Below are 26552 nucleotides of genomic sequence, written 5' to 3'. Positions count from 1 at the left end.
ACATCTGCATCAGATCCAAGGCTGTTTTTCTTAAAACTGATACAGCCTTAAATGTTTAGATTCTGTGATTTAATTTGTTGTTTGTTTGTTAGGTTGTTCACAAACTTGTGTTGCAGTATGCCGCCCTAAATTCAAGTCCAACCTGGAGAAAAAGTTCCAGTGTGTGTTTGAGGGGATTGCTAAAGCAGGAAACCCAACCCTTCTGAATAAGATGTTCACAGAGATCTTCATCATGGAGGGAGGGACTGCAGAGGTCAATGAAGAACATGAGATCAGACAGATTGAAATAGCATCTAGGAAACCAGCAAACCCAGAAAAAACAATCAGACAAGAAGACATCTTTAAAGCCCTACCTGGAAGAGATGAACCAATCAGAAGAGTGATGACAAAGGGAGTAGCTGGCATCGGGAAAACAGTCTTAACACAGAAGTTCACTCTGGACTGGGCTGAAGACAAAGCCAACCAGGACATCCTGTTCATATTTCCATTCACTTTCAGAGAGCTGAATGTGCTGAAAGAGAAAAAGTACAGCTTGGTGGAACTTGTTGATCACTTCTTTAGTGAAACCAAAGAAGCAGGAATCTGCAGGTTTGAAGAGCAGGTTGTGTTCATCTTTGACGGTCTGGATGAGTGTCGACTTCCTCTGGACTTCCACAACACTGAGGTCCTGACTGATGTTACAGAGTCCACCTCAGTGGATGTGCTGCTGACAAACCTCATCAGGGGGAAACTGCTTCCCTCTGCTCGCCTCTGGATAACCACACGACCTGCAGCAGCCAATCAGATCCCTGCTGAGTGTGTTGACATGGTGACAGAGATCAGAGGGTTCACTGACCCACAGAAGGAGGAGTACTTCAGTAAGAGATACAGAGATAAGGAGCAGGCCAGCAGAATAATCTCTCACATTAAGACATCACGAAGTCTCCACATCATGTGCCACATCCCAGTCTTCTGCTGGATCACTGCTACAGTTCTGGAGAAGGTGTTGAAAACCAGAGGGGGAGGAGAGCTGCCCAAGACCCTGACTGAGATGTACATCCACTTCCTGGTGGTTCAGTCCAAACTAAAGAACATCAAATACGATGGAGGAGCTGGGACCGATTCAAACTGGAATAAAAAGACGAAGAAGATGATTGAGTCTCTGGGAAAACTGGCTTTTGAGCAGCTGCAGAAAGGCAACCTGATCTTCTATGAATCAGACCTGACAGAGTGTGGCATCGATATCAGAGAAGCCTCAGTGTACTCAGGAGTGTTCACACAGATATTTAAAGAGGAGAGAGGACTGTACCAGGGCAAGGTGTTCTGCTTCGTCCATCTGAGTGTTCAGGAGTTCCTGGCTGCTCTTCATGTCCATCTGACATTCATCAACTCTGGACTCAATCTGCTTTCAGAAGAACAATCAACATCCATGCTGCCTAATGCCTTGAGAGTCAAACCTAAAGTAAAACGTCTCCATCAGAGTGCTGTGGACAAGGCCTTAGAGAGTCCAAATGGACACCTGGACCTGTTTCTCCGCTTCCTCCTGGGTCTTTCACTGCAGACCAATCAGAAACGCCTAAAAGGTCTGATGACATATGCAGTAAGTAGCTCACAGACCTATCAAGAAACAGTTGAGTACATCAAGACAAAGATCAGTGAGAATCTGTCTGCAGAGAGAAGCATCAATCTGTTCCACTGTCTGAATGAACTGAATGATCGTTCTCTAGAGGAGGAGATCCAACAGTCCCTGAGTTCAGGAAGTCTCTCCACAGATAAACTGTCTCCTGCTCAGTGGTCAGCTCTGGTCTTCATCTTACTGTCATCTGAAAACAATCTGGATGTGTTTGACCTGAAGAAATACTCTGCTTCAGAGGAGGCTCTTCTGAGGCTGCTTTCAGTGGTCAAAGCCTCCAACAAAGCTCTGTACGTGCATGCAAAACAACCCATAATAAATACATTTTTCTTTAATTAGAATTTGTTTTTGTTTGTTTGTATCTGTGTTCTTATCTGTTGCTGATTCCTTTTCAGACTGTGTGGCTGTACCCTGTCAGAGAGAAGCTGTGAAGCTCTGTCCTCAGTTCTCAGCTCCCAGTCCTCTAGTCTGAGAGAGCTGGACCTGAGTAATAACGATCTGCAGGATTCAGGAGTGAAGCATCTGTCCTCTGGATTGGAGAGTCCACACTGTAGACTGGAAACTCTCAGGTTGGTGCTCATCTATTTGAAAATGATGAACCTCTAAGTTGTTATTTTCTTCATATATTAATTATTGGATGGCCTTTCTATTGAATCTCTTTTAGGTTGAGTGGCTGTACATTGTCAGAGAGAAGATGTGAAGCTCTGCCCTCAGTTCTCAGCTCCCAGTCCTCTAGTCTGAGAGAGCTGGACCTGAGTAATAACGTCCTGCAGGATTCAGGAGTGAAGCTGTTGTCTCCTGCACTGAAGAGTCCACACTGCAGACTGGAAACTCTCAGGTTAGTTTTCAGTTAATTAAAAAGTATCACACTGTGTGCGGTTATTTTCTTCCTATGTTAAATATTGGATTTATTTTTTATTGAATCTCTTTCAGACTGAGTGGCTGTGACCTGTCAGAGAGAAGCTGTGAAGCTCTGTCCTCAGTTCTTAGCTTCCAGTCCTCTAGTCTGAGAGAGCTGGACCTGAGTAACAACGAGCTGCAGGATTCAGGAGTGAAGCATTTGTCCTCTGGACTGAAGAGTCCACACTGCAGACTGGAAACTCTAAGGTTGGTGTTCAGTTAGGACCTAAGTAACAATGCAATTTAAAGCAACATTGTGTAACATTAATATTTTTTTTTTCTCAATTTGTGTCCCTACAGTTTCACCGTAATTTACTTCTACACTGCTATCATAAATATCGATACCTCTACACGTGCATTTGTTATGATTACATTACTTGTAATCAAAATCTAGCGAGTCAACAACTCTGCTAATAGATCCAAAGGTGCAACAACACAAGACATAACAAGTCAGCTAATATTACTTAATAGTCCAACAACAAGAAGGCCAGCTCGCTGTTCTGCCCTTTTTTATTTCGCAAAACTCTCTGCAACGACCAAAAGCCAGTCAGAGTTGTCTGGCGGAAGCTCAGCTACTCTCTTCTGTTCTCTTTTTAGCTTCCTTTACCCTTTTCAGCTTACCTTCGCTACACCCTGAGGAAGGCTCAAGCCGATGTGACGATCCCCTTTTTGACAGTCTTACTACGTTGTGTATGTGGATCTGCACATGGGGAAACCAGACCGAATCAGGATAGCTATGTCCACATCACAGACAGAGACATAGAAGTCCACAGCAGTTATCAGGAGTTCTGCTCTTTATTAAACTTGTTTTAACTGTGATCGTATAGTGGAAATTGTTATTTTTAACAAAAGTATGACAATACATGTCTTACAATACCTTGTCTCTCTCACAGTAAGATATAACATGAATAAATTAAGTTTTAATTTATTTATGTTATGTTATTTATGTTACTAACTTCAGCTTCTAAGGCCTTTTTGCTATATAAAATACAGTATATGAAATAGTATAGTGTCTTTGACACCGGAATGTATCTTCTCCAGTAACATTACAGATTTTTCACATAATTAAAGTCAACATCAAATACAGTGACAGTAACTTGCCCATGGGGAAACCATACCAAATCAGGAAAGGCATGTTGACATCACAGACAGAGACATAAAAGTCCTACACAATGCACAGTAAGTCAGAATGGAGGAACAGCATTAGAAGCAATGCAAAATAGGCTACATTTAGCATTCAGCTCTGAGCCTAAAATTAGTGACTCACTAATTACGCTGGGTTTGTACAGGCAGCTTCAACAACAGCAGGACGGAGCGATTAAATGCATTCCCAGTCAAAAATCGATACTAGCGTAAACCTACTTCCTTATCCAGCTGTTGCAATAAATATGCAGAGGAGGAGAAATCTGTCTCCACAAAATCATCTGATTATTTATTTGTGCTTTAGAATGTAATCACTGTAAAACAATTATAAAATAAGGTTTATTTGTCTCTCTACTGGACAATGAAAATTTAAAGTAGCTACACACCATTAGTTCTTGTTGTGCACAGCTGGACTGTAAAGCCCCACCCATTTCTAGCACTAAGGGTAATTGTTATGTATTGCTCCCGGGTTGTGGCCAGGTCGTACCTGAATTGTCATGACCGTGTCTGTGTGTGTGTGTGTGTGTGTGTGTGTGTGTGTGTGTGTGTGTGTGTGTGTGTGTAGTCTCTCAGGCTGTATGATCTCAGAGGAAGGTTGTACTTCACTGGCCTCAGCTCTGAGCTCTAACCCCTCCCATCTGAGAGTGCTGGACCTGAGCTACAATCATCCAGGAGACTCAGGAGTGAAGCTGCTTTCTACTTTACTGGAGAATCCAAACTGGAGACTTGACACTCTCAGGTATGGACGGACGAACACTTTTTTTTTTTGTCACTAACTGAGAAACTCTGGTTCATGTTTAATGGAGGATCTAAGTGAAGGAGTATTACAGGGGTTCTCAATCTTATAACACAAATACTGATTTTTACTCAAGGTCAAAGGTTTGGAATGATTCGATTGGCATTAACAAAATAAGATTTAATCAACTTGCATATCAATTTTATGCAACATACATTTAAGTTGAGTACTCACTTTTCCTAATCAACTTTTGTAGCGATACAGGTAGCTGAAATTGGTACCAGTACCAAACGGGACCTTTTTTGGTAGCTTACAAGATAATTGAATTAAAGCGTAACTCTCGCCAAAATGCAACCTAGGGTCTTTTTGTGAATGTACCCGAGTCAAACTTTCATTTAAAAGCATATTTAGGACGGAATCGCCACTGATAAGATTTATTGTATTTTCGTTTTTAGGTCAAATGGCCTTTTGAATGATAGTGCTAGGGGCACTTTTATGCTAGCCTCAAAATAGCTATTTTTAAAACACTAAGAAGGCTCGACACAACATGAAACTATGCTTGAAGTATCGCCAGGGCCTCTACACCTTAATGAAAGCATTGACAACATTGTTTGTGTACAGAGTTTACTAAAAAGAAAGGTTTTGAGCAACTCACGTTAGCAGTGTTGTTTACGCTATCTGCCATTTTCCCAGTCAAAAATAGACGATCTCTGAATGTGAATGAATGGACTCCATAGGAGGAAATGTCATTCCTATATGAGGCTCCTTTTTCAACTACAAGGTCAATATTGTGTTTCACTAATGACAAAAAACGAATTATCCGTGCATTTATCTTTACTCTCCTCCCTCGACTATTTTTGACTGGCTCGATAGACGGCGACCGGAAGAACAGCTACAGTGAGTTGCTCAAAACCTTTCTTTTTAGTAAACTCTGGGTACACAAACAATGTTGTCAATGCTTTCGTTAAGGTGTAGAGACCTTGGTCATACTTGGAGCAAAGTCTCATGTTGTGTCGAGCCTTCTTAGTGTTTTAAAAATAGCTATTTTGAGGCTAGCATAAAAGTGCCCCTAGCACTCCCATTCAAAAGGCCATTTGACCGAAAAACAAAAATACAGTAAATCTTAAAAGTGGCGATTCTGTCCTAAATATGCTTTTAAATGAAAGTTTGACTCGGATACATTCACAAAAGACCCTAGGTTGCATTTTGGCGAGAGTTACGCTTTAAGTTAGAAAAATAAGCAAAACCTTTTTATCCTATTTACATGTCATTTATTTAGACCATTTTACACACAAACTAAATAAAACCCCTCCAAACCTCCAGCCTGTCAGTCTGTCACCAGGGCATAGAGAATGCTGTGCATGTCTCAGAGTAAAGCCGCCTACACATGATAGGCGGAAAAACCGCTCTGCGGCGGTTGTTCTATTGATTTCCTTCGGGGAGGGCGGCGGCGTCCAACTATGCACTGTGCTACCCCTGGCGTTGCGCACCGCTGCTTAGATTTGCCGCTTTGTGCTGCACTCAAAGTTCAAATTATTTCAACTTTGACCTAGTTGCCGCTGATCTTACGAAGGTGCAATGAATGAGATAATGGCATGTCATTACCTAGCAATTGGACATAGCTTCCTTGCCTTGATGACCTTTACCTGCGCTGCACTTTTCTCTCTGTGCTTTGCTCTGCGCCCTACCTAGCGTTGCACAGAGAGAGAAAATCGTGTATCATGTTTAGGGGGCTTCAGTGTAACCACACCGTGACAGCTTTAGCAGCCCTGAGTTTGACTTGAACAAGCTGCAGAGTCAACGTAGTCTCACTCCGTCTCATTTCACACTGTGATGGTTAAACCTTGAAATTATCCACAGACCTGGAGTATGAAGTTGATTGTGACTTTGTTTCTTCCTGCAGGGTGGACCATGGTGGACCGCAGAGACTGAGACCTGGTGTGAGCAAGTGTGAGTGTGTTTTAAGTTTGCTCTAAGAGAATTCAGCTGTGTGTTACACTAGTTTAACCCCTTCCTGGTGCTGGAAGTATAATATAAGATGAGGTTACTTTCTATTTCAATGTTTTACTGGACAGGATCCTGAGTGCTTAGCAGTTGATGGTGAATTGGCTAAATCTCCCTTTACCAATGGATGTTATTATTATAGGCATAAGTAACTATAAAGAAATAATCAAGAAACAATAGCGCGGTGCTTCCACTGTTGAACTACTCAACACACTATGAGCTATATCGGTATTTCCCCAGAAACAAATGTCAAGTATTTTAAATGTAAACCTTAGTAAAATTAAATGTTCAGGACAGCCAGGTAAAATGTATAACACAAAGAAATGTATTCTACTATTCTGGTTTCTCTTTCTGTGTTGTATTCAAATATTTTTCTTACTCTTTTTGTCAAGATATCACTTTATGTTATACATAAACATCTTTACTGCTTTTACAGTCTCAAATAAAACTCTAAACACGTGCCAATGCACTTAAAAATCCCTCAGAGAAAATGATTTCTACCAATACATTTCAAGCAAGTGTCCTCTAACCCTTTTCACTTAAATATGAAACTTTGGCAGTTGACTTAAATTTTATGAAGGTAAGTTACCCTTTAAAATAAAATAAAACTCCTTTCTTTCTCTCACAAGAACACACCAGTTACCACTAACCAGTTTAAGCTTTTTAAATGTTCCAAATGTAACAAAGTGCTTGAGTTTTTAACCTTTAGGGCTCATAAGTTGGTGCAATAAATCCTTAAATCCTTTTTACACCAGACTGACTCAACTTTTTGAAAAACGAAACCCCATGTAATGCTGCGGTGGCCAATCATGTAACTGGAGATCAGACTTGTCAGTGTGTTTTGAGCTCTGGTTTGAGGCGGTGTGAGAGTCCCGTACAGGAAACAGGAAACATCACAGCCTCTGAGGGGAATAAACGAAACACAAGAACTGAACTGTTTCCTCCAACAACAAAGCACTCGCTGGTCTCTTTTCTTTCTCTCTCTCCTCTCTACCTTCAAGAGCACTGAAAAACAGTAACTGTGAAATATAAAGTCTACTTGTGCTTTGTTTGGGGTTTAAGAACACAACAGGATGTTACACAAATGGGCTGTTTCAGTGACACTCCCACTGAGGAGAATCTCCGGATCACTCCGTTTCTTAAAGCGCAACTCTCGCCAAAATGCATCCTAGGGTCTTTTTGTGAATGTATCCGAGTCATACTTTCGTTTAAAAGCATAAGGACCCAAAACAATTCACAACATCGCTGCTGTTAAAAACATTTGGTATGAAACATCCTTAAGAATACGAGTTGTGCATGAAGGAATCTACAGACAGCAGCCAAAATGGGTTATGCAAATGCAGCAACTTCAGGTACGGCAAAGGAAGGACAGTCACAGCTACAAACTGGTGTTAACCAGACAGTGCCTCTCCCCGGCTCTCCGCCGTTCTCTAGGTAAATGAGTCTCCCTACAGTGGGAGCGGAGTGACCGAACGGCCGGCTGCTGCTCGTTAGCTAACGTTAGCTTTCTAATTCTAACCCACCCAACATGATTCATCATACACTGGTTAGCGAATATTTGCCAAACAAAATTGTTACTCATCTGGCGATAGCGATGTGCTTTCCTACGATGTAAAAAGAGCGTGTAAATTCAACATTAAGTTGTTACATTTAACTATTTTAGAGGCTGTGGACGCTGTTTACTTCATTAAAGGTCGAATATGTAATATATTTACTGTAATAAATCCAAAAATGACCCCAATGCATCATCAGATATTAAGGAAACATGCTAAGTTAAAATACTATCTTTTCTGACAACAATGCTAATGCCAGTATTTTCTCCTTTTGAAATTTCCGTTCCGTGACGGAATTTCTGTTTGTGTTTTGGCCTGTTTGTTGTTATCAACTGCCCAGTTTGTCAGCCAGGCCGGGTTGCCAGATATACCTGTAAAAACGTAAACCCAGTGCGCTACAGCTGTAAGGTTAGTACAGCCATGAAAGCAGCAAACAAACGAACAGGATCAACGGAGATTGATTTTACCCAACAAAAGAAAACGGCATGTTTCTAATAGTTGCGTGACCAGAGACGTAACAAACCCGTCTGGGTAAATATTGGAGATGTATTTGAAAGATGGAGACAGCTTAGAGCCCAAAAGGATGCAGAGTTGGCTAATTTCCTCCTGAACAGGTAAGCATTAGCTTCAGGCTAATTCATCACAGCTACTAGGGACAGGCATTTTATGTCATTTCAACATTTGTGTAGCTACTCACATTGAATTATATAGCTAGAGTACCTGAGTTGGTTACTCACAAAAACAATTGAGACACAGCCAGTGAAGTGATCCCGACTGCTCCTGGCTAACGCCGCCATGCTAACCCTGCTAACTGCTAATGTTACCGGAGGACCAGGCAAGCAGCCACGGCTGTTTACAACGTGTAGCCTGTTCAGCGGCTGTAGCCGACAACGGTGAGTTATTTGAAGCCAAGAGAGGGGGGCTGTAAATCGGAAAGAGAGGACCTTGAGTTTGCAGTGTGTTTAGCGATTGTTGCCGTAATTCTAAGCCAATAAAGTGTGTTCAGTCGGGTGGAAAAGGACGGCAAGGTAATGGTATTTTTAGCGGTTCCTATCGTAATTCTAAGCCGAGGAAGTGTGTCTGTCTGCCGTGTGGAGAGGATGGCGAGGTTGTGGGATTTTTAGCAGTTCCTACGGTAATTCTAAGCCGAAAAAGTCTGTCTGTCAGTTGGGTACAGAGCTCCACGTGAGCACAGGCTTTTATGACTGTCAATATAGCCAGCATCTAACGTTAGCTACTCCGCTGTGCTGTGGAGTAATGTCTGGCTATGTGAGACAAGCGTCTAGCAACATTGTTGTGGATGCTCTGGTATCAGCCTGGCAACCAACGTGAACTTCGAGTCTGGGGAGGAGGGGAGACAACTCTCTCCAGTATTTTGAATTTGTACTGCAGTAACTCTTTTAAACACTAGCTGTCAGTATTACATATTGCACCTTTAATGTGTTTACTGTGTTAATGGACTGAGGATGGGAGGAGGATTTGGTATTCGGTTTTGGATTTGGCAGAATCTTAACCAGTGGATTTGGTATTCGGCCGAACCCCAAAAAATCTGGATTTGGTGCATCCCTACTCCACATTACATTACATGTCATTTAGCTGACGCTTTTATCCAAAGCGACTTCCAATTGCTATATATGTCAGAGGTAACACGCCTCTGGAGCAACTAGGGGTTAAGTGTCTTGCTCAGGGACACATTGGTTGATGTATCACAGTGGGAATTGAACCCAGGTCTCTCACACCAAAGGCATGTGTCATATCTACTGCACCATCACCACCCTACTCTACACTCTCACTTTAGCAGTTGGTTTCTCCACTTGCCGCCATCTTGTCAGTCAAAAAGAGTCGATCTCCGAATGTAACGTAACAGCGAGGAGAGTAAAGATGGAAAGCTCCTAAAGATTAGTTCCATATAAATGCACGGATAATTTGTTGTTTTGTCGTTAGTGAAAAACAATATTGACCTTGTAGTTGAAAGAGGAGCCTCATATAAGAATGACATTTCCTCCTATGGAGTCCGTTCAGACGCACTCGGAGATTGACACTTTTTCTTTTTCACTTTTTTCTTAAAAGTGGTGCTTCTGTCCTAATTATGTTTTTAAACGAAAGTTTGACTCAGGTACATTCACAAAAAGACCCTAGGTTGCATTTTGGCGATAGTTGCGCTTTAACGAAGAAGAGAACAGCCGAGTAGAGTCAACGAGCTGGATTGGATGGAAAAAACGAAACGCAGCACTGAACTGTTTCCTCCAACAACAAAGCACTCGCTCCTCTCTTTTCTTTCTCTCTCTCCTGTGAAATAAAGCTGCCTTCAAGAGCAGTCAGAAATGTCGAGATCTATACCATTCTGATGGAAAACAGTAACTGTGAAATGTAAAGTCTACTCATGCTTTGTTTGTGGTTTAAGAACACAACAGGAAGTTACACAGATTGGCTGTTTCAGTGACACTCCCACTGAGGAGAATCTCTGGATCTCCCCGTTTCTTAATGAAGAAGAAAACAGCCGAGTAGAGTCAACGAGCTGGATTGATGAGACAGCTAACACTGTCCTCCATAGGGCTGTACAATATATGTTTTTTTATCCTCATCTCAATATTAAATGCACACGGTGAAAGACACAACTTATGTTACAACAACTATGTTCAACTTAATGTTCAATTGGTTCATTACAAGAATGTTAGCCAACAAGCAATTTGGCCTTTAACGTTGGTTTATTCATTGTAATAATATTGTTATTGCAATATTCAATCCAGACCATAGGCGGTGCAGATATGACTAGGCTACATCATTTTTACTGTGTGTGTGTGTGTGTGTGTGTGTGTGTGTGTGTGTGTGTGTGTGTGTGTGTGTGTTGTGTGTGTGGTAAGCTGTGTGTGGTGTATTTGGCCTGCTGCATTACTCTTCTGCAAATATAAGCTCCTGTATGAAAGCTGCAGTAATGATTGTCTAAACCCGGCTTGTTGGCTGCTATTTGAAATCTGTTCGGTGAGCTAATCACAGTTTTATGGTGCTGTTGTCTCGGCAACTCTAGTTTTAACTTTAGTTAAAAAACATGAATCAATCTCTCTTGTTCGCTCGCTTAGTAAACTGCGGCAGAGGTGGGTGTGTATCTGTGCATGTGTGTGTAGGCTGTGTGTGTCAAGGGAAACTCTAAATTTCAGAACACCCTCACTTAGGGTTCCCAGACGTCCCGATTTTTAATTGCTTCGGGTCCCGACAAAAGCCTCTCGGGACGCTAAAATGTCCCGGTTTACACCAGGAGCGGTTTGAGCAGATTTTGCTGCCACGAATGTTTTGAGTGTAGCCCCGAATGTAACTTTGTCCAGTTTATTTATCTGAGGCGAATAGAACGGGCAGCTATGTGCGGGGTCCGACCGTGCTGTATTTGTTGCTATCACCTAGCAACCGTCTCTACATGAGGAAAGCTGTGAAAGGTGAAGTTTTCGGAGGAATCATTGCCAAATCATTCTTATACATTGATGCCATCAACACAAAGTTTAGGAGCGCAATACTAATGATTTAGTTTGAACTTCCTGTGATGTTCCCAGTCTACGCTTCAGACTTAAACACACAGAGCTCTGAAGCAGACCTGTGCGTCGCTTAGTGTCCACTCTCTCTGTAACATGCAGGGCAGCTTCAGGTTTATGGACGCTCTAAGCTGTTTAAGGTGTGTTTCTAACAGAGGAAGTGGAATGTTGAACGTTTTCTGTCAATAAAAGTAAACCGTTGACAATTCACAATACATTATCTTCTGTTAATTTTAATACTTATGCATTGTTGTTAAGAATATTAAAATTAATATATGATAAATATATGACTAAAAGAGAGCTGAGCCAGAAGGCAAAGCTCTCGATCTACCGGTCAGTTTTCGTTCCTACCCTCACCTATGGTCATGAAGGCTGGGTCATGACCGAAAGAACGAGATCCAGGGTACAAGCGGCCGAAATGGGTTTCCTCAGGAGGGTGGCTGGCGTCTCCCTTAGAGATAGGGTGAGAAGCTCAGTCATCCGTGAGGAGCTCGGAGTAGAGCCGCTGCTCCTTCGCGTCGAAAGGAGCCAGTTGAGGTGGTTCGGGCATCTGGTAAGGATGCCCCCTGGGCGCCTCCCTAGGGAGGTGTTCCAGGCACGTCCAGCTGGGAGGAGGCCTCGGGGAAGACCCAGGACTAGGTGGAGGGATTATATCTCCAACCTGGCCTGGGAATGCCTCGGGATCCCCCAGTCGGAGTAGGTTAATGTGGCTCGGGAAAGGGAAGTTTGGGGTCCCCTGCTGGAGCTGCTACCCCCGCGACCCGTTACCGGATAAGCGGACGAAGATGGGTGGATGGATAAATATATGACATGATAAATAGAAGGTTTCAAATAGACCCGGTGATCGGTGATCGGTGATCGGCATCGTTCAATACTGCTCACAGCAATCGGTGATCGGTGATCGGCCCCAAAAATCCTGATCGGAGCACCCTTATTGAAAGCAATACAGAATGCCTGAGAGTTTTACTTCAATATATTCCATTATATTTTCATGTTTGGATCTCACATAAAGATAGACATCGATTCAGAAAAAGGTAGAAATAGGTGCATAAAAATTCACCAGAATGCAGGATATGAAGTGTTTAATGCTCAAAATGTTCAATAAATCATTTTAATTATTTTGGTGTTATTGGAATAAATAACACTTCAAAAAATATTTTTTAGAAAAAATCTCACACTAAACTGAAAAAGGCTGTTGCCTCAATTTTGTTAATTTTACAGGAAAAAACACGGTTATTAGATGAGGAGCCTACAATCAAAATAATGAAGTTACTGTCTGTGTCTGACCTGGGATGGCAGATGTTCACGTTAAAAAGTTTGTGCGTGCACAAGCACTACGGTGACGCGCAAAGTGTCCCGGTTTTACTTCCGGGAAATCTGGTCACCCTACCCTCAATGAAACGTGGAGCGACCCCATAGCACCAGCAACAGAAGATCTCTGGAGCCTCCACAGTCCTAGTCCTCCAGTGAAGTCCTGGTTTCTCCCGGTCCTCGGTGAAAGCTGCGGCTGGCGTTTACAGCTGACTGTCCCTCTCGGCGGCGCTAGCTTAAACGTCAATGGTTAACAGTTAACACTTTTCCAAAGCTAGTGAAAACAAAAACACAGCTAACCTGCCTGAACTTCACTTCAAACTACGGGATAACAAGTTACCAAACTGAGAGTTGAACACGACTGTTAGCTGTAAAAATGATACTTGTGCCAAAACTTTAAAAGTCCATTAGTCTCCAAACATCAGTCAGCTGGACATTAAAGTTAGTTTTTCTCTCCTCTGCTGACTGCATGTTTCTCCCTCCAACGTGCTCTACATGTCCTCTCTGACTTCCTCCTTTCTTTTCTACTCCCCAACAAAGTCATCTGATTGGCTAGGAGTGGAGCTATACAGAAAATAATTCACTTAGATTACTCCACTGAAAATACATTACACTTCACTTCAAAACAAAGGATTATGGGAAATGTAGTTTTCATTGTATTTACCCAGTTATGAACTGAAACACCATTTATTCATGTAGTTAAAGCTCCCATATTATGCTCATTTTCAGGTTCATAATTGTATTTTAAGTGAGACTCTCACTGCTGTACTATCTTTGTTTGTAGTCGCACATGCTCAGTAGCTAGGTAAGGATCATATTAGCTAGCTGTTTCCATAGACATTAAAGAAAGGCTGTTTCTCCAACTTCAGTCAGTTACAAGGCAGGATTAGCTGGGAGACTTCTTCTAAATGAGGGCGCACATGTAAGTAGTTCTTTTGTAGATGATGGTGAACTAGTGTGTGTTGTAGCAGTGCTTTGCCATTGAGAACGAGGTAGCATGCTAGCGTTAGCAGTGCTGGGCAAGTTACTTTTAAAAAGTAATTAGTTACAGTACTAGTTACTTCTTCCAAAAAGTAACTAAATTAGTTACTCAGTAGCAAATTATGAAAGTAACTAGTTACTTCAGAAAGTAACTGTTGCGTAGTGCAAATAACGTAAGTGGCCTGAAGAAAAGGATTATGGGAAACGTAGTTTTCATTGTATTTACCCAGTTATGAACTGAAACACCAATTATTCATGTAGTTAACTGTATAAAATAAAGACTTTATTTATATTTATTTAACAGTATTTGTGATTTTTAGATTTTCTTGCCTGAAGTATGAAGATAAATTTCTCTTATGAGATAAGTTTCTGTTTTTGTGGCTGGAAAGATGTTAGGATTTAATGAATTAATTTAAAATCCACAAACAGAACAAACTGAACACGTTGATCCAACAGAACTAATAAATACATAAATACATGAATCAACAGTCGAGCCAACAGAAAGCTAACTTTGTTTCTTTATTTTTTATTCACACATAAGTTGTTGTGTTCAAGTAGCCTTCAGTTTTCTTCTCTGGATGGTTTTAATAAATAAGCGTTGAAAAAACTCACAGTTCATAAACACAACACGGCATAATTAATGTCACAAAGATGTTTAAAAGGTGAATAAAGTGAGTTGAGGTAGATTTATCTTCCAGTTCCTCCCTGATGGAGACCTGGTATCAGATATACGACACAGACACAAACATACCATAAATACTCATTTTTCATACATAAACTGGTATTTCTATAAAGTGAACATCAGCTAATAGCAGTTTTAGAAAGCAGATGGTTCAGAGCTGCTTTGTGCTGCAGTAGAAGAAGATGGGACAGTTTTATTAGTGAGACTTTATTCAGTTGATGTTTCTAGATTTGGATCATCAGCTGTCATCATCGGGTCAACACGAGGACAAGAAGCTGAACATTGTTGACATGTTGACTCTCATGTTCACTAACTGTTCATGTTGTTAGAACTGGATTGTTAAACATCACTCACAGCTGAATATGAAATGAACGTTTGAGTGATTTTCTTTCAGTTATTGTCAGTGAAGTTGTTAATAAATCATCAGATGATAACCTGCAGCTGTATTGTGTCTTGTTCTCTCCATCAGATGTCTGTGAACTGGAACTGGACACAAACACAGTAAACAGAGGACTCAAACTGTCTGACAACAACAGGAAGGTGACATGTGTGAAGAAGAATCAGTCATATCCTGATCATCCAGACAGATTTGACATCTGCCGTCAGCTGCTGTGTAGAGATGGTCTGACTGGTCGCTGTTACTGGGAGGTCGAGTGGAGAGGAGAGGTTGATATATCAGTGAGTTACAGAGGAATCAGCAGGAAAGGACGCAGTGAAGACGGGTGTATGTTTGGAAGGAATGATCAGTCCTGGAGACTGTACTGCTCTGATGAAGATGGTTACTCTGTCTGTCACAATAACAGAAGATCATCCATCTCCTCCCCCTCTTCTGACAGAGTAGCAGTGTATGTGGACGTTCCTGCTGGCTCTCTGTCCTTCTACAGAGTCTCCTCTGACTCACTGATCCACCTCTACACCTTCAACACCACATTCACTCAACCTCTCTATCCTGGGTTTGGGGTCTACATTGGTTCCTCGATGTCTCTGTGTCCTCTGCAGGACTGAGAGTCTCTCCTGTGGACAGAAACACTGACTGAAGATCAGCTGCTGAAATCAAAGTTCAGTCTGTTCACCATCACACACACTCTGCACTGTGAAGCAGATCTGAGACTCAAACACAAAAACATTCATCTGATTTCATCTCTGGGATTATCAACATTTGAACTGTTGGACTAAAAACACTTCATGATATGTAACATCTAAAAAATAATCAACTGTTATTGGTTACTATTATGTCCTTTATATGTTGAATCGTATTGTAATATATTTAAATGTATATTGTTTCTATAACCAATCATCATATAGTCTAATGTTTCTAAATGCTTTTAATAAAATCTCTACGTTTCATCTTGAGGGAGATCATTTGTTCATTTGATCATATCATGATTTCATTCATCAGTTGACTCTCTTTACTCAGATTGATACAACCCCCCCACTAATAATCAAATCAAAAACTATGTAACTTAGTGCAGCCTACTCCAAAAACCTATTATATTTCCTTTACATACATAAAGACATTTGCACCATAAATTAATGCAGAAAAGGCACAAATTGTTTGCAGAAAAATAAACCAGAATGCAAAAAATGAAGATGTTCAAAATTCTCTTGAACATCAGAGAGAGAGACAGAGAGAGAGAGAGAGAAGTGAACTTTTCATTTAATAATCTTCTTCTGACATTTTATATTCCCTGTTAGTATTTTCTGTGACTGAATGTGGTTTTAAATCTGTTGAGGTCTGTTCAGACTAAAAGCAGAGACACTAATGATGTCATACAAAGTCAGAAAATAGAAAGCTAACTGTTTCCAGCAGACACTAAAGAATGATGGAGCAGCAGGAAACAGACCAGGTCAGATAGTAAACAGCTGATTTATTCATCTGACTTGTAGAATAACCTCAATGATTGAATTGTTTGAAATGTCTGGGAATGTGGAACAACTAAATGCAAAATGAATGAAATAAAACAAGGCCACATGCTGATTATTAGTGACTTGATTTGATGGATTTATTCTTCCTGTTGTGTCTGTGTTTAAACTCCTAATTAAAAGGTAAAGTTTCCATCCACTAAAAGTTCTGTTGTTGCTGCTGACAGACTCAGATTATTATTCTAAGAGTCTGACAACATTATGAAAGGATCCCTACAGAGATAGACCTTTTAGTTAAAGAGTAAGATCCTTTTAGTTTAACATGAAACAGCCCCAAAATCTCCATCACCAAACCAACCATGTAAATAATCAGGACTTTTAGAGTGTATAGAGCCAGCATATTTCCACATGGAAATGGGTGAATTAAGAGTTTATTTCAACCAAACCAGAGTGGTGATTGTTGGTGGAACAGTTGATATATATGTTTTTCTTTTTCTATCGACTATAAATGAAGTGTGTTTAATAATCATGAAATTGCTATTTTATTTAAATGGAGTCTGGTGGAAACATACATTTAAATGCTTACATTATATTTAGTTATTTCTCTTTATACTTACAATATTGTTTTAATTATTTAAGTGCTGTACATTATTTAATACTCAAGTAAAGTACAAGTACCTCGAGTTAAGTCCAGTACTTGAGTAAATGTACTCAGTTCCAGTCCACCACTACCTGATTCATTAACTGAATGTGTATCTGTAGTTCCCCTCCTGACCTCCAGGTGGAGGCCTTCTTTCATTTTAAACTTTTAATCTGAAAATCCCTGACTTGGAGGAAACCGGAAGTCTCGTTGCTTCACTGTGCTCTCGAGCTGGCCATAGACTGTATATTAGAGTGGACCAACAGATCCCGTTTCTCTGGACGGAGACCAGTGAAGGCCGTTAGAAGCACGTTTCCGGTGAGCGCTGAGCGTTACTGAGCAGCCTCCAACTGAGAGAGACGACGTAAATGTGACGTGAGCAACGTGTCTGAAGGTTGTAAGTCTTCTGGTAGCTGTGCCAAGAGAAATCTCAATCATTCCCAATCTAGCAGAGACGGAGAGCGTAGGTATATGTAAGGAGATAACATAGGCATCATCATCATAATCATTGCTAACTAAAATGCTAGTTAACATTAGTAATTGCACTTAAACAGCTAATGTGAGACGGAACTGCCTGCGCGCTTCTCCTGTACTATACGGTAATTCCTCTACTATGAGACAGTAAGTCGCGTGGTTATGACCCAATCGTTAGCCTATTTTTACAAAAACGTCTACTACGGAGCCATAACGTGAGATACAAGGTAATGGAGCCTTTTATACATTGTCATGTTTCTTTAGAAATAAACAATGGACAAATGAAGTCTTATGAAGTTATTCGCTGTCAAAGTGGCGCCAAAATGAATGGCAGTCAATGGAATGCTAACGGGGGGTGATCGCTTTGTAGCATTAAAATGGCGCCATAGGAGGTTCGCGGTCCGAGGACAGGCTTACCCCCTTGGAGCTGGCGGCGGGATAGTTGTGTAGTTTATTAGTGAGTTTTAAACATAGACAGTATAAGAACGGTTTGAAGAAGACAGAGCTCCAGGTAAACCCGCACACACACACTCAGGTAAATGGGACATTCTACCAGAAAGGTATATTTCCACTTCTAAAAATCATTGAAGGAAAATGATTTTTTTTTATTAATCTGAACATTAATCCATATGAGGGACATGTTAAGATATGAGAAACACATCGTGCCATCTCAGCATGTTTTTATGCCTGAATAAAAGACATTTTTCACCCCTAAAATGTCAGGCCCTGTCACAGATACATTTCTAAATGTTAGAAAGGTTTCCTTATGACTTTCTTTGATACAAATAGCATTTTCTTATTTATCACATGTCCCTGATTGTATCTGACATGGTTTTGTAACTCATAAGAAATATGTGACTTTGTGGTTAATTTCAGTGGATGGTAAGCACAGAATAACCACCAGCTACTCATACGATTGTAAAAATATATATACAATAGTGGATATATATACCCCCGCCTTCATGTACACATTTAAAGAGATTAATTCATGAATAATTTCTTAAATAGTCCATTTTTATATCATAATGTGATGTGTGATAGGACTGACCGTGACGTGACAGGACTGACTTTATGGATTTTGTTGATGCAGGAAAATCTATGTTTTATGTTCTTTAATTAAGTTTTAGTAATTCTTATTATTTTAATGTACATGTTATGAGACTAACATGGTCATGTTCAGCCAATATAATATAATATGATATATAAATACTGTCACACAGGGCCGTGACCAGCCGTGACAGGGCCTGATGTGACGGGGCCTGACAGTCGGCCATTTTCACTGCCATTACTCAGCATGCTAGCTTCCTAGCATCAAAACTGTTAGCTTGTAAGCAAGGCATTTCAGTAACATTTTTAGACATGTTTTGGTTTTCTAAAACTTTCATTGTTTTCTAGGATATTTTAGTGTGACAGCGCATGACCCTTTAGCTCGTCCTCCCCAAAAAACATGCAAAAACAAGCTTTAAATCATAACAGTGATTGAGAAAAAATCACCCTTTATCAGTCAAATGATGTCACGTCCTCTGAGTCATAACCTTAAAGGCGTATTACACACTTTTTTATCTTGTTTTTTATGTAACGTGACAGGGCTGACCGAAAACATGGGGACAGTTGTAAAATACGATTTATTTGTAGAATTTATGTAACATTTAATGTTTTTTATCAATTAATGTGAATGATAACAACTTAAACTTTTAATGAATACTCTTTTTTTCTTCTAAATAACAATTTTCAGGATAACAAAATTATGGACAAGGTAGTTAAAATTTGTCTGAGGACAGACCATTTTTCAGGATTTGTAATTTTCAAAAGTGTTTTTAATTAAGAATAAAACATCCAAGGACCTAATATTACATATTCCTTTAAAGCGCAACTCACAGAAATGTGTCAGTTTTGGATTATACACGTTGTATTCACTGTAACAATTCCAGGACAGATACTGTACGTTTCTGGTAGAATGTCCCAGTCCCTTAACAGTGGCGGTTCTACACGGAGGCATGTCGGGCTTTTCCTCCGCTGCTCTCCCCGTGAAATGTGCCCCGTGTAACGTGGAGAGTCGGGGGGAGGCAGGGGGATCCTCCCACACCGTGCAGCGGACTCTAAAGGAGACTTTTAGTGTCAATAACGACGACAATGGCACCTGACCAAACGTCAGTATTTTACCAGATGAGTGTGAGAATGTGTTGGAACGCCACAAAGCTTCTTCTTTTTTTATTTTGGTGCTGTCACTTGTTATCTTGGAGCTTGGGAGTGAGAAAAAAAAACATGAATAATAATAATAGGCTACATAGTTTTACAGATATGGTTACAGTGTGTATTGAAGTCACTTAGACTACTTCTTTTTCTAGTTTTTGTCCAGTCATGATTGTTCTGTATTAACATTAATTGTAGAAAGATATTTAGAATCATAGCTTATAGAGATTGGTGCATATGGTTGTAAAACATATTCTCTCATTATGAATAAGGGTTTGAAATTAAGCCTAGTCATTAGGGTAAATTTCCCGAGGAACATTAATCCCTCTGCTCACTTTTAAGGCAAAGTAGGCCAAATAATAATACATTTTATTTATATAGTGCTTTACAGGCTACTCAAAGACACTTTACAGTAAAACCAGCACATTTAGCAGATAAAAACAGATACAGCAATAAACCAACACTTAAAACAAGCATATTAAAGCTATTAAAACAGAGTGTACAACTTTGTAAAAATGTGGAGTGACTAGTAAGTAGATCTTTTTAAATCCGGTCCGCTATTATCTGCCAGGCCTTTTCTCTCTGTCTGATAACAACAGCCGTATTTCCCTTTTTGCATATTATATGCTTCACCTCCTCGTAACTTTCCATTAACAGCTGCTGCTCAGCAGGTTAAACATATGCCGCACGCGTCTTCGCCATTTCTGCATCAGTAAATCTGTGATCGATACCGTGGTCTATTTAAGAAAGCCGTGGACGGTCACTTATCCCAGCTATCTACACCTGGCTGACATAGCTTCACCTTCTCATCCTGGCTCGACAAACGTGCAACCGATTAAGCCGCGATGAGCGGATCACACTAAGTCAAGCTGCACTTTTTCATTTCTTCATTCTACTTTTGTGCAACAGGCCCCAGGTCTCGATGTGTTTAGAAACGTAATCATATCTAAACAAACTCATCTCATCAAAGCAGAAGTGAATATCCAAATGTCAGTCTCCTTCTAGGTCTACACAATGCTGTGATGTTAACACCTAACTTCATCCGTCTTTGCTGCTGCATCGCGATAATAAAGACATTTGAGTAAAGTAATCAACAGGCTATCTGTCCGTGTTAAGTAGGGAGGGATGGTTAGGTAACGAAATGTAATGCATGCCCCTACGTTTGTTCTTCTTCTAATAGTTATCATGAAACAATGAAGGGACAGGTCAAGGGTAGATGATGAAGAGTAGTCGTGAGCAGGTGTAAACACTCAGGATGAGTCCGAGATGAAGTTGTCAAGATGGGATTTTTATTGTTTACCCCAATTAAGGCCCAATGAGGCAAAATCGTGAAATAAAAATTAACAAAACAATTTAAGAAGACAGAAAAATATATACCTTCAAGGAAATAAATTGACTTGGGAGTCAAAACAATAAGACAATATAAATATACAACTGTTCACTAATTAGACCTTAACTCAAGTCATCACTCTGAGGATATGCAACAGACTTACGTCCTACTTCCTCAGGTGTTCCAACAGCTCTCCCAAGCAAATACTACTGCCACTCTATATAGCCTGAAGCCCCACCCCTCAAATTGGAACATACCAACACAATACAATGCAGGGGTGGCTCAGGTGAATAGACAGAAACAGCTCCATACAGCCAAAATTAATATATCTAAGAAGCTAGACATTTACAGCATATCATTTATATGATTCACATTCAAATTAGACAAAGCCCCAAGACATCTTGATGGCTACAAAATGTAATACTTAAAATGCCGGTTAACTTCCTGTTACCCCGGAAGTCATAGACCCATTTAAACCCGAGGATTGCGGCAAACTTTCCTTTAGAACAAAGAGAGCACATGCTGGTAAGACAAATCATGTTACCCTCTGTTAGCTTTTAAACTCAATAAACGACACTAGTTAACAAAGGAACAAGTGTTGTGTGATTATTGTAACTGAACATGTTTGTGAAATAAACTGTAGGGTTTTAAACAATAGAAAATTATGTATTGATGGATGTTGCTATAGCATTTAAATCACTGCAGTATTAGATGTTAAGTGTTAAATGTGTACACAAGAAAGCTACAGGATAACTGAGGAATTTGATAAATGACTACGTTTACAGATTATTTGACAACAGTGTGTGGTAATTAACAGAACATATGAACACGCTAAATAAACCTATACAGGCAACATTTACATTCAGTCTCTGAGAGAAAAATAGGTAGCGCATCGCTAGCGTGACGGCAGCCATGCGCCCCGTCACAGGACATAGCGTCCTTTTTAGCCCCAGTAAACAAAAAAGTGAGAGAAACAAATGAAGGTGTTGAGGAACAGGAAGAGGGAGAGCCAGAGGAGTCTGGGGAGGTTGGAGAGAGGGCATGTGATGAAAGGGAGGGCTCTGACACAGAGAGGGAGATTCCAGAGGGTGAGGAGGATGAAGAAGAGGGTGAGGAGGAAGAAAACCTACAGGGACAGAGAGAGGAACAGCCAGAGGGACAGCAAGTGGATCCGTGTGGATCAAGTACTGCACCATCAGGTCTGTGATGAAGAAGGTTCTTACTATTTGCAAAGCAGTGCAGTTCCAATGTAATGGTAGGCCTGCTGTGTGTCCTTCAGATGATGCTTTCTGCTGTTAATTCTTATTGGTGTCAGTATGGCTCTGTTTCTCTTTAATCAGATATAGTGGGGAGCTTCGGTTTGATATCTAGTGTCGAAAATCACTTTTTATTGAGTTTCCTTTTTCCTGAAATGCTCTGACTGAATTTAATTTAAAAAAATGTTTACCTTTTATTGTGCAGTTGTTTAGATTTATTCCCAGTTTAATATAATGCTGTTTTCTCCAAACTACTCTGAGTTGATTGTGTAGCTAGGAAGGAAATGGAACAGTTTTACAGCCTCTGCTTTGAGTTTTCCGACTGTTTTAGTTGTGTGTGGATGTGAGGAAAACGAGAGGAGACAGCAGCTCCTGAATATCTCTGCTGCTTTGATTTGTACTGAACAGAATCCAGAGTGAGTCCAGCAGCCCCAGTGGACATCTGCTGGATTTCAGGACAAGAGAGGAATGGAGGAGGACAACCAGAACCTGGAGCAGCGGAGCAACAACGTCCCCAGAAGACAAGCAGCAGACTGGGACTCTGATAGCAGCCATGTTCAGGTCAGTGTTCAGGGGGGTATCGCACAAAAGTAGAATTTATAAATCCAGGATAACTGATAAAGCCAGGCTTGACCTAGTCTAATCTGTGCAGCCTGGCTTGGTGTGTTTCACAAACGCCAAGTCAGGCTGAGGAGGAGAGACTAGGTCGAGTCAGGATGAGGAGGAGAGACTAGGTCGAGTCAGGCTGAGGAGGAGAGACTAGGTCGAGTCAGGCTGAGGAGGAGAGACTAGGTCGAGTCAGGATGAGGAGGAGAGACTAGGTCGAGTCAGGATGAGGAGGAGAGACAAGGTCGAGTCAGGCTGAGGAGGAGAGACTAGGTCGAGTCAGGATGAGGAGGAGAGACTAGGTTGAGTCAGGATGAAGAGGAGAGACTAGGTCGAGTCAGGCTGAGGAGGAGAGACTAGGCTGCAGTAAGACAAGTGCTTAGGGACGTCTACAAATTACAACACCGGAAAGAGATACAACAAAAATATTTATTAATTTAATGATTAAATAAGGTAATGTTTCCAAACTTACTTCAATTATAACTTGTCTCCTGCTACTTATACTACAGCACTAACTTTAAAAAAGAAAGAAGCAACAGCAGAGAGCAGAAGCCAACAGGCAAGTGTTATTTACAAAAACTTCTGGTGTACTTACAAACTTTCCAATCCATCGTTTTATGAGTACATACTAGTTGTACTAGTGTGGAAGTTTGGTATCATTTTGGGCATTATTAGTGGGGTAACTTACGAGATACAAACGTGGATCCATTAGCCCCTGCGCTAAGCTATTCAGCTGATTACACTAACTCTACCAATGTTCGACCCAGGTGAAAAAAGCTTCTGGGGGGTTGTTTGGCTCGAGGTCATGGTGCAAAGGACCCTAGGGTGAAATTACTCCGAACCATCAGTTTAATGAAGATTTTGCAGTTTGTAGACCATGTAGATTGTATTTTCTTCTACTTCTTCAAGGATCGTGCTTTTCCAGGCGATATCAGCATTTGGTTTGGTGAGATATTCATTCATGTAGACGTCTGTTCCCTTCAACTTCCTTCCTTGTTTCAGTAGTGCAATTTAGTGTTTTTGGTTAACAAACCTCATTATAATGGCTGGTTTGTTGCTGTTATTTCTCTGGGGCAGAGGGTGACAAGCCTCAATGGCGTTACAGTCCAATCAGATGCCCTTGGACTGTAGAAAGGCTGCTACTTGATGCTCCACGGAGTCAGAAACCGACCCGTCTGGCTCCTGATCGTGGTCAGTGGTCACTGTTACTGCCTGTGCGTACGACTGAGGTTTTATTTTGAGCCCCGATACAACTTAATTCATTCTGGTGTAGGCTACTGCTCTAGATCAGCCACTCTGTTCTCTAGGAAGGCAAGCACGGTGGCCCAGTGGTTAGGCCTCACAGCAAGAAGGTACCGGGTTCAAACCCTGGTCATCCCGGGCCTTTCTGTGTGGAGTTTGCATGTTCATTCATTCATTTTGAAGCTGGAGAGCCTTTACTTCCGCGACCAGGTCTAAAATGGATTATTGCTGCAGCCTGACAGTGATAATCTCTTCAGAGAGAAAGTCAAGCGACCTCTTAATGTCGTTGATTTTCTCTATCACTGGTTGCTTCTTCTGAGGCGTTTCTTTTTCACGTCTGGTTCCTGAACGGTTTAGAATAGTTTGTTCCTTTGTTCAGACTAGGGCTGAACGATACATCGAATTGGCTCTGCAAAATAGTATCAGGAAGGAAGTTGTTTAGGTGAAACATTTTCACCCCGATAGAAGAAATGCCATCTGCATGTTGACAGAGAGCAGACACACACACACACACACACACACACACACACACACACACACACACACACACACACACACACACACACACACACACACACACACACACAGTGGTAAGATGGAGCGAAGATACTCTAGGATAAATAGGTTTAAAATTACTTTTACAACGGAAATTAATTTTTTTGTTATTACAAAGGGAAAGTCCTGAAAAAAGGTACCATTGGGTACCGGAACCAAATTTCAGGTATCGGTATCAGCACCGGTAAAAATGTGAACGGTACCCAACCCTAGCCACATGTAATATAAAATGAAGTTACCTGTTCACACAATATAGTAAAGTGAGCTATTTAAATTAGCTGCATACATGGCTGAACATAATTTGCTCTCACCAGTGTATCACCCTGTGTAACATTACTTCATCCGCAGCAATCCTGCCTCAATCGGTCAAAACATCCCAGTTAGATATAAAATGGCATAACGTTAAACATATTCTTTGTAAATCTTTACAATTATTCCCAGAAAGAACCAACCAGGCCTGCCTTGTTGCACGATCAAAACGTTGTTCTAAACTTTCCATTTTCAACGTGTAGCTCGCTAGCTCAAAATTTGTTGTTTCCCCGAGTTCTGCAAGGCGAGGAACATCTGGTGATTTTCTGGTAAATTAACTGTCGTTGATTTGAGGCTACTGTGCATGTAGCTTGTAGCTCCAGTTAATGATATTTGTGGCTTACATTTAAGTAGTTATTTCAGTTTTAATGCAGGAGATACTTCACACTCTGAAGTCCTATGGATTGGTCACCTCATCAGCCCTTGCATTTTCTCCATTCAAACAGAACATTTGAATATAGTAAAACATGGTGAACTATAATTCTCTCCCACCTCCCATTAGTTCTTCTAACCCTTGTATCATTATGTCTGCATGTTTCCCCCTTGGGTCTACCAAAGGAGCCCTCAGCAGACGTCAAGCTGGCGACCGGAGCAGGAAAGAAGGGCAAGAAGGCCGAGGAGGAGGAGCAGCCTGCAGCACCTCCTGCAGCTGCAGCAGTGAAGGAGGAGGAGGAAGAGGAGGAGGAGGAGGAGCAGCAGCCTGCAGCACCTCCTGCAGCTGCAGCAGTGAAGGAGGAGGAGGAGGAGCAACCTGCAGCACCTCCTGCAGCAGCAGCAGCAGTGAAGGAGGAAGAGGAGGAAGAGGAGGAGTATGTGGTGGAGAAGGTTTTGGACCACAGAGTGGTGAAGGGAAGAGTAGAGTTTCTGCTGAAATGGAAGGGGTTCTCAGAGTAAGTATGAGTCTATAATATTAATACTTGGTGTTCTTGGTCCTTATATATATATATATATATATATATATATATATATATATATATATATATATATATATATATATATATATATATATATATATATATATATAGTTTCTTGTTCATTTACAAATTGCAGATAATCTACAGCATAAATTTTGGCATTGTATCATGCCCTCAAAGTTGAAGGTTTGCTATTTTGACACTAAGTTGCAGACCATCAAATAACCTTACAAAATGACAATAGAAAAAAGGAATAATACGAATTAGCAATTAGAGTGAGAATGTATTGCCTAAAAACAAAGCCTGAGGAGATTTTCTTCTGTCTGCACTCACCTTTCCAGTGAGGATAACACATGGGAGCCGCAAGACAACCTGGACTGCCCCGATCTTATCACCGAGTACATGCAGAAACACAAGGAGAAGGAGGAGAAGAAGGAGGGCAAGAGGAAAGTTGTCAGTGAGGCCTCGGGAGACTCAGAGGAGCGAGCGAGCAAGAGGAAGAAGGAGGAGGTGAGTGAAGGAAAGAGGTTACTCCAGACTGAAGAGTCCCAGAAATCTAATCTCAATATTGATGAATATGAATACAGCTCAAAAAAGGGAGGAATTTAAATGATTTATTAAAAATGTAATAATAACATAACAATAATTAAAGCTGCAAGCAGCGATGGACGGGCCCTCGCGCCTCTGCGCGTGTCGGGGTTACTGGTGGACGCCGCTCCTTGCG

At 40.9% G+C, this 26552-nt stretch overlaps 2 protein-coding genes across 5 annotated transcripts in view; both read left to right on the top strand.

Annotated features, from left to right (window-relative positions):
- The window catches only part of LOC116057155 (zinc finger protein 271-like), a 191947-nt gene that overhangs the window by 69782 nt on the left and 95613 nt on the right, over positions 1 to 26552 (top strand). The window contains exons 6-8 of the mRNA XM_036001059.1: positions 25473 to 25571; positions 25704 to 25804; positions 26170 to 26338. Coding sequence (XP_035856952.1) covers positions 25473 to 25571; positions 25704 to 25804; positions 26170 to 26338 — 369 coding nt within the window. The remainder of the gene's footprint in view (positions 1 to 25472; positions 25572 to 25703; positions 25805 to 26169; positions 26339 to 26552) is intronic.
- Positions 1 to 26552, top strand: part of LOC116057164 (NACHT, LRR and PYD domains-containing protein 3-like) — a 120675-nt gene that overhangs the window by 7970 nt on the left and 86153 nt on the right. For 2 of the 4 annotated variants that reach the window (XM_036001056.1, XM_036001057.1), the window contains exons 8-14: positions 93 to 1902; positions 2008 to 2181; positions 2277 to 2450; positions 2546 to 2719; positions 4221 to 4394; positions 6295 to 6341; positions 14916 to 15612. In XM_036001056.1, coding sequence (XP_035856949.1) covers positions 93 to 1902; positions 2008 to 2181; positions 2277 to 2450; positions 2546 to 2719; positions 4221 to 4394; positions 6295 to 6341; positions 14916 to 15451 — 3089 coding nt within the window. In that variant the 3' untranslated portion in view covers positions 15452 to 15612. Of the gene's footprint in view, positions 1 to 92; positions 1903 to 2007; positions 2182 to 2276; positions 2451 to 2545; positions 2720 to 4220; positions 4395 to 6294; positions 6448 to 6488; positions 6891 to 14915; positions 15613 to 26552 lie in introns of those variants that run through there. The other 2 variants (XR_004897299.1, XM_036001058.1) reach the window with 2 other exon arrangements.

Source organism: Sander lucioperca, chromosome 5 (assembly GCF_008315115.2).
Source record: "Sander lucioperca isolate FBNREF2018 chromosome 5, SLUC_FBN_1.2, whole genome shotgun sequence".
NCBI lineage: Eukaryota > Metazoa > Chordata > Actinopteri > Perciformes > Percidae > Sander > Sander lucioperca.
Note: the sequence above shows the minus strand (reverse complement) of the source record. Positions and strands in the feature narration are given on the sequence as shown.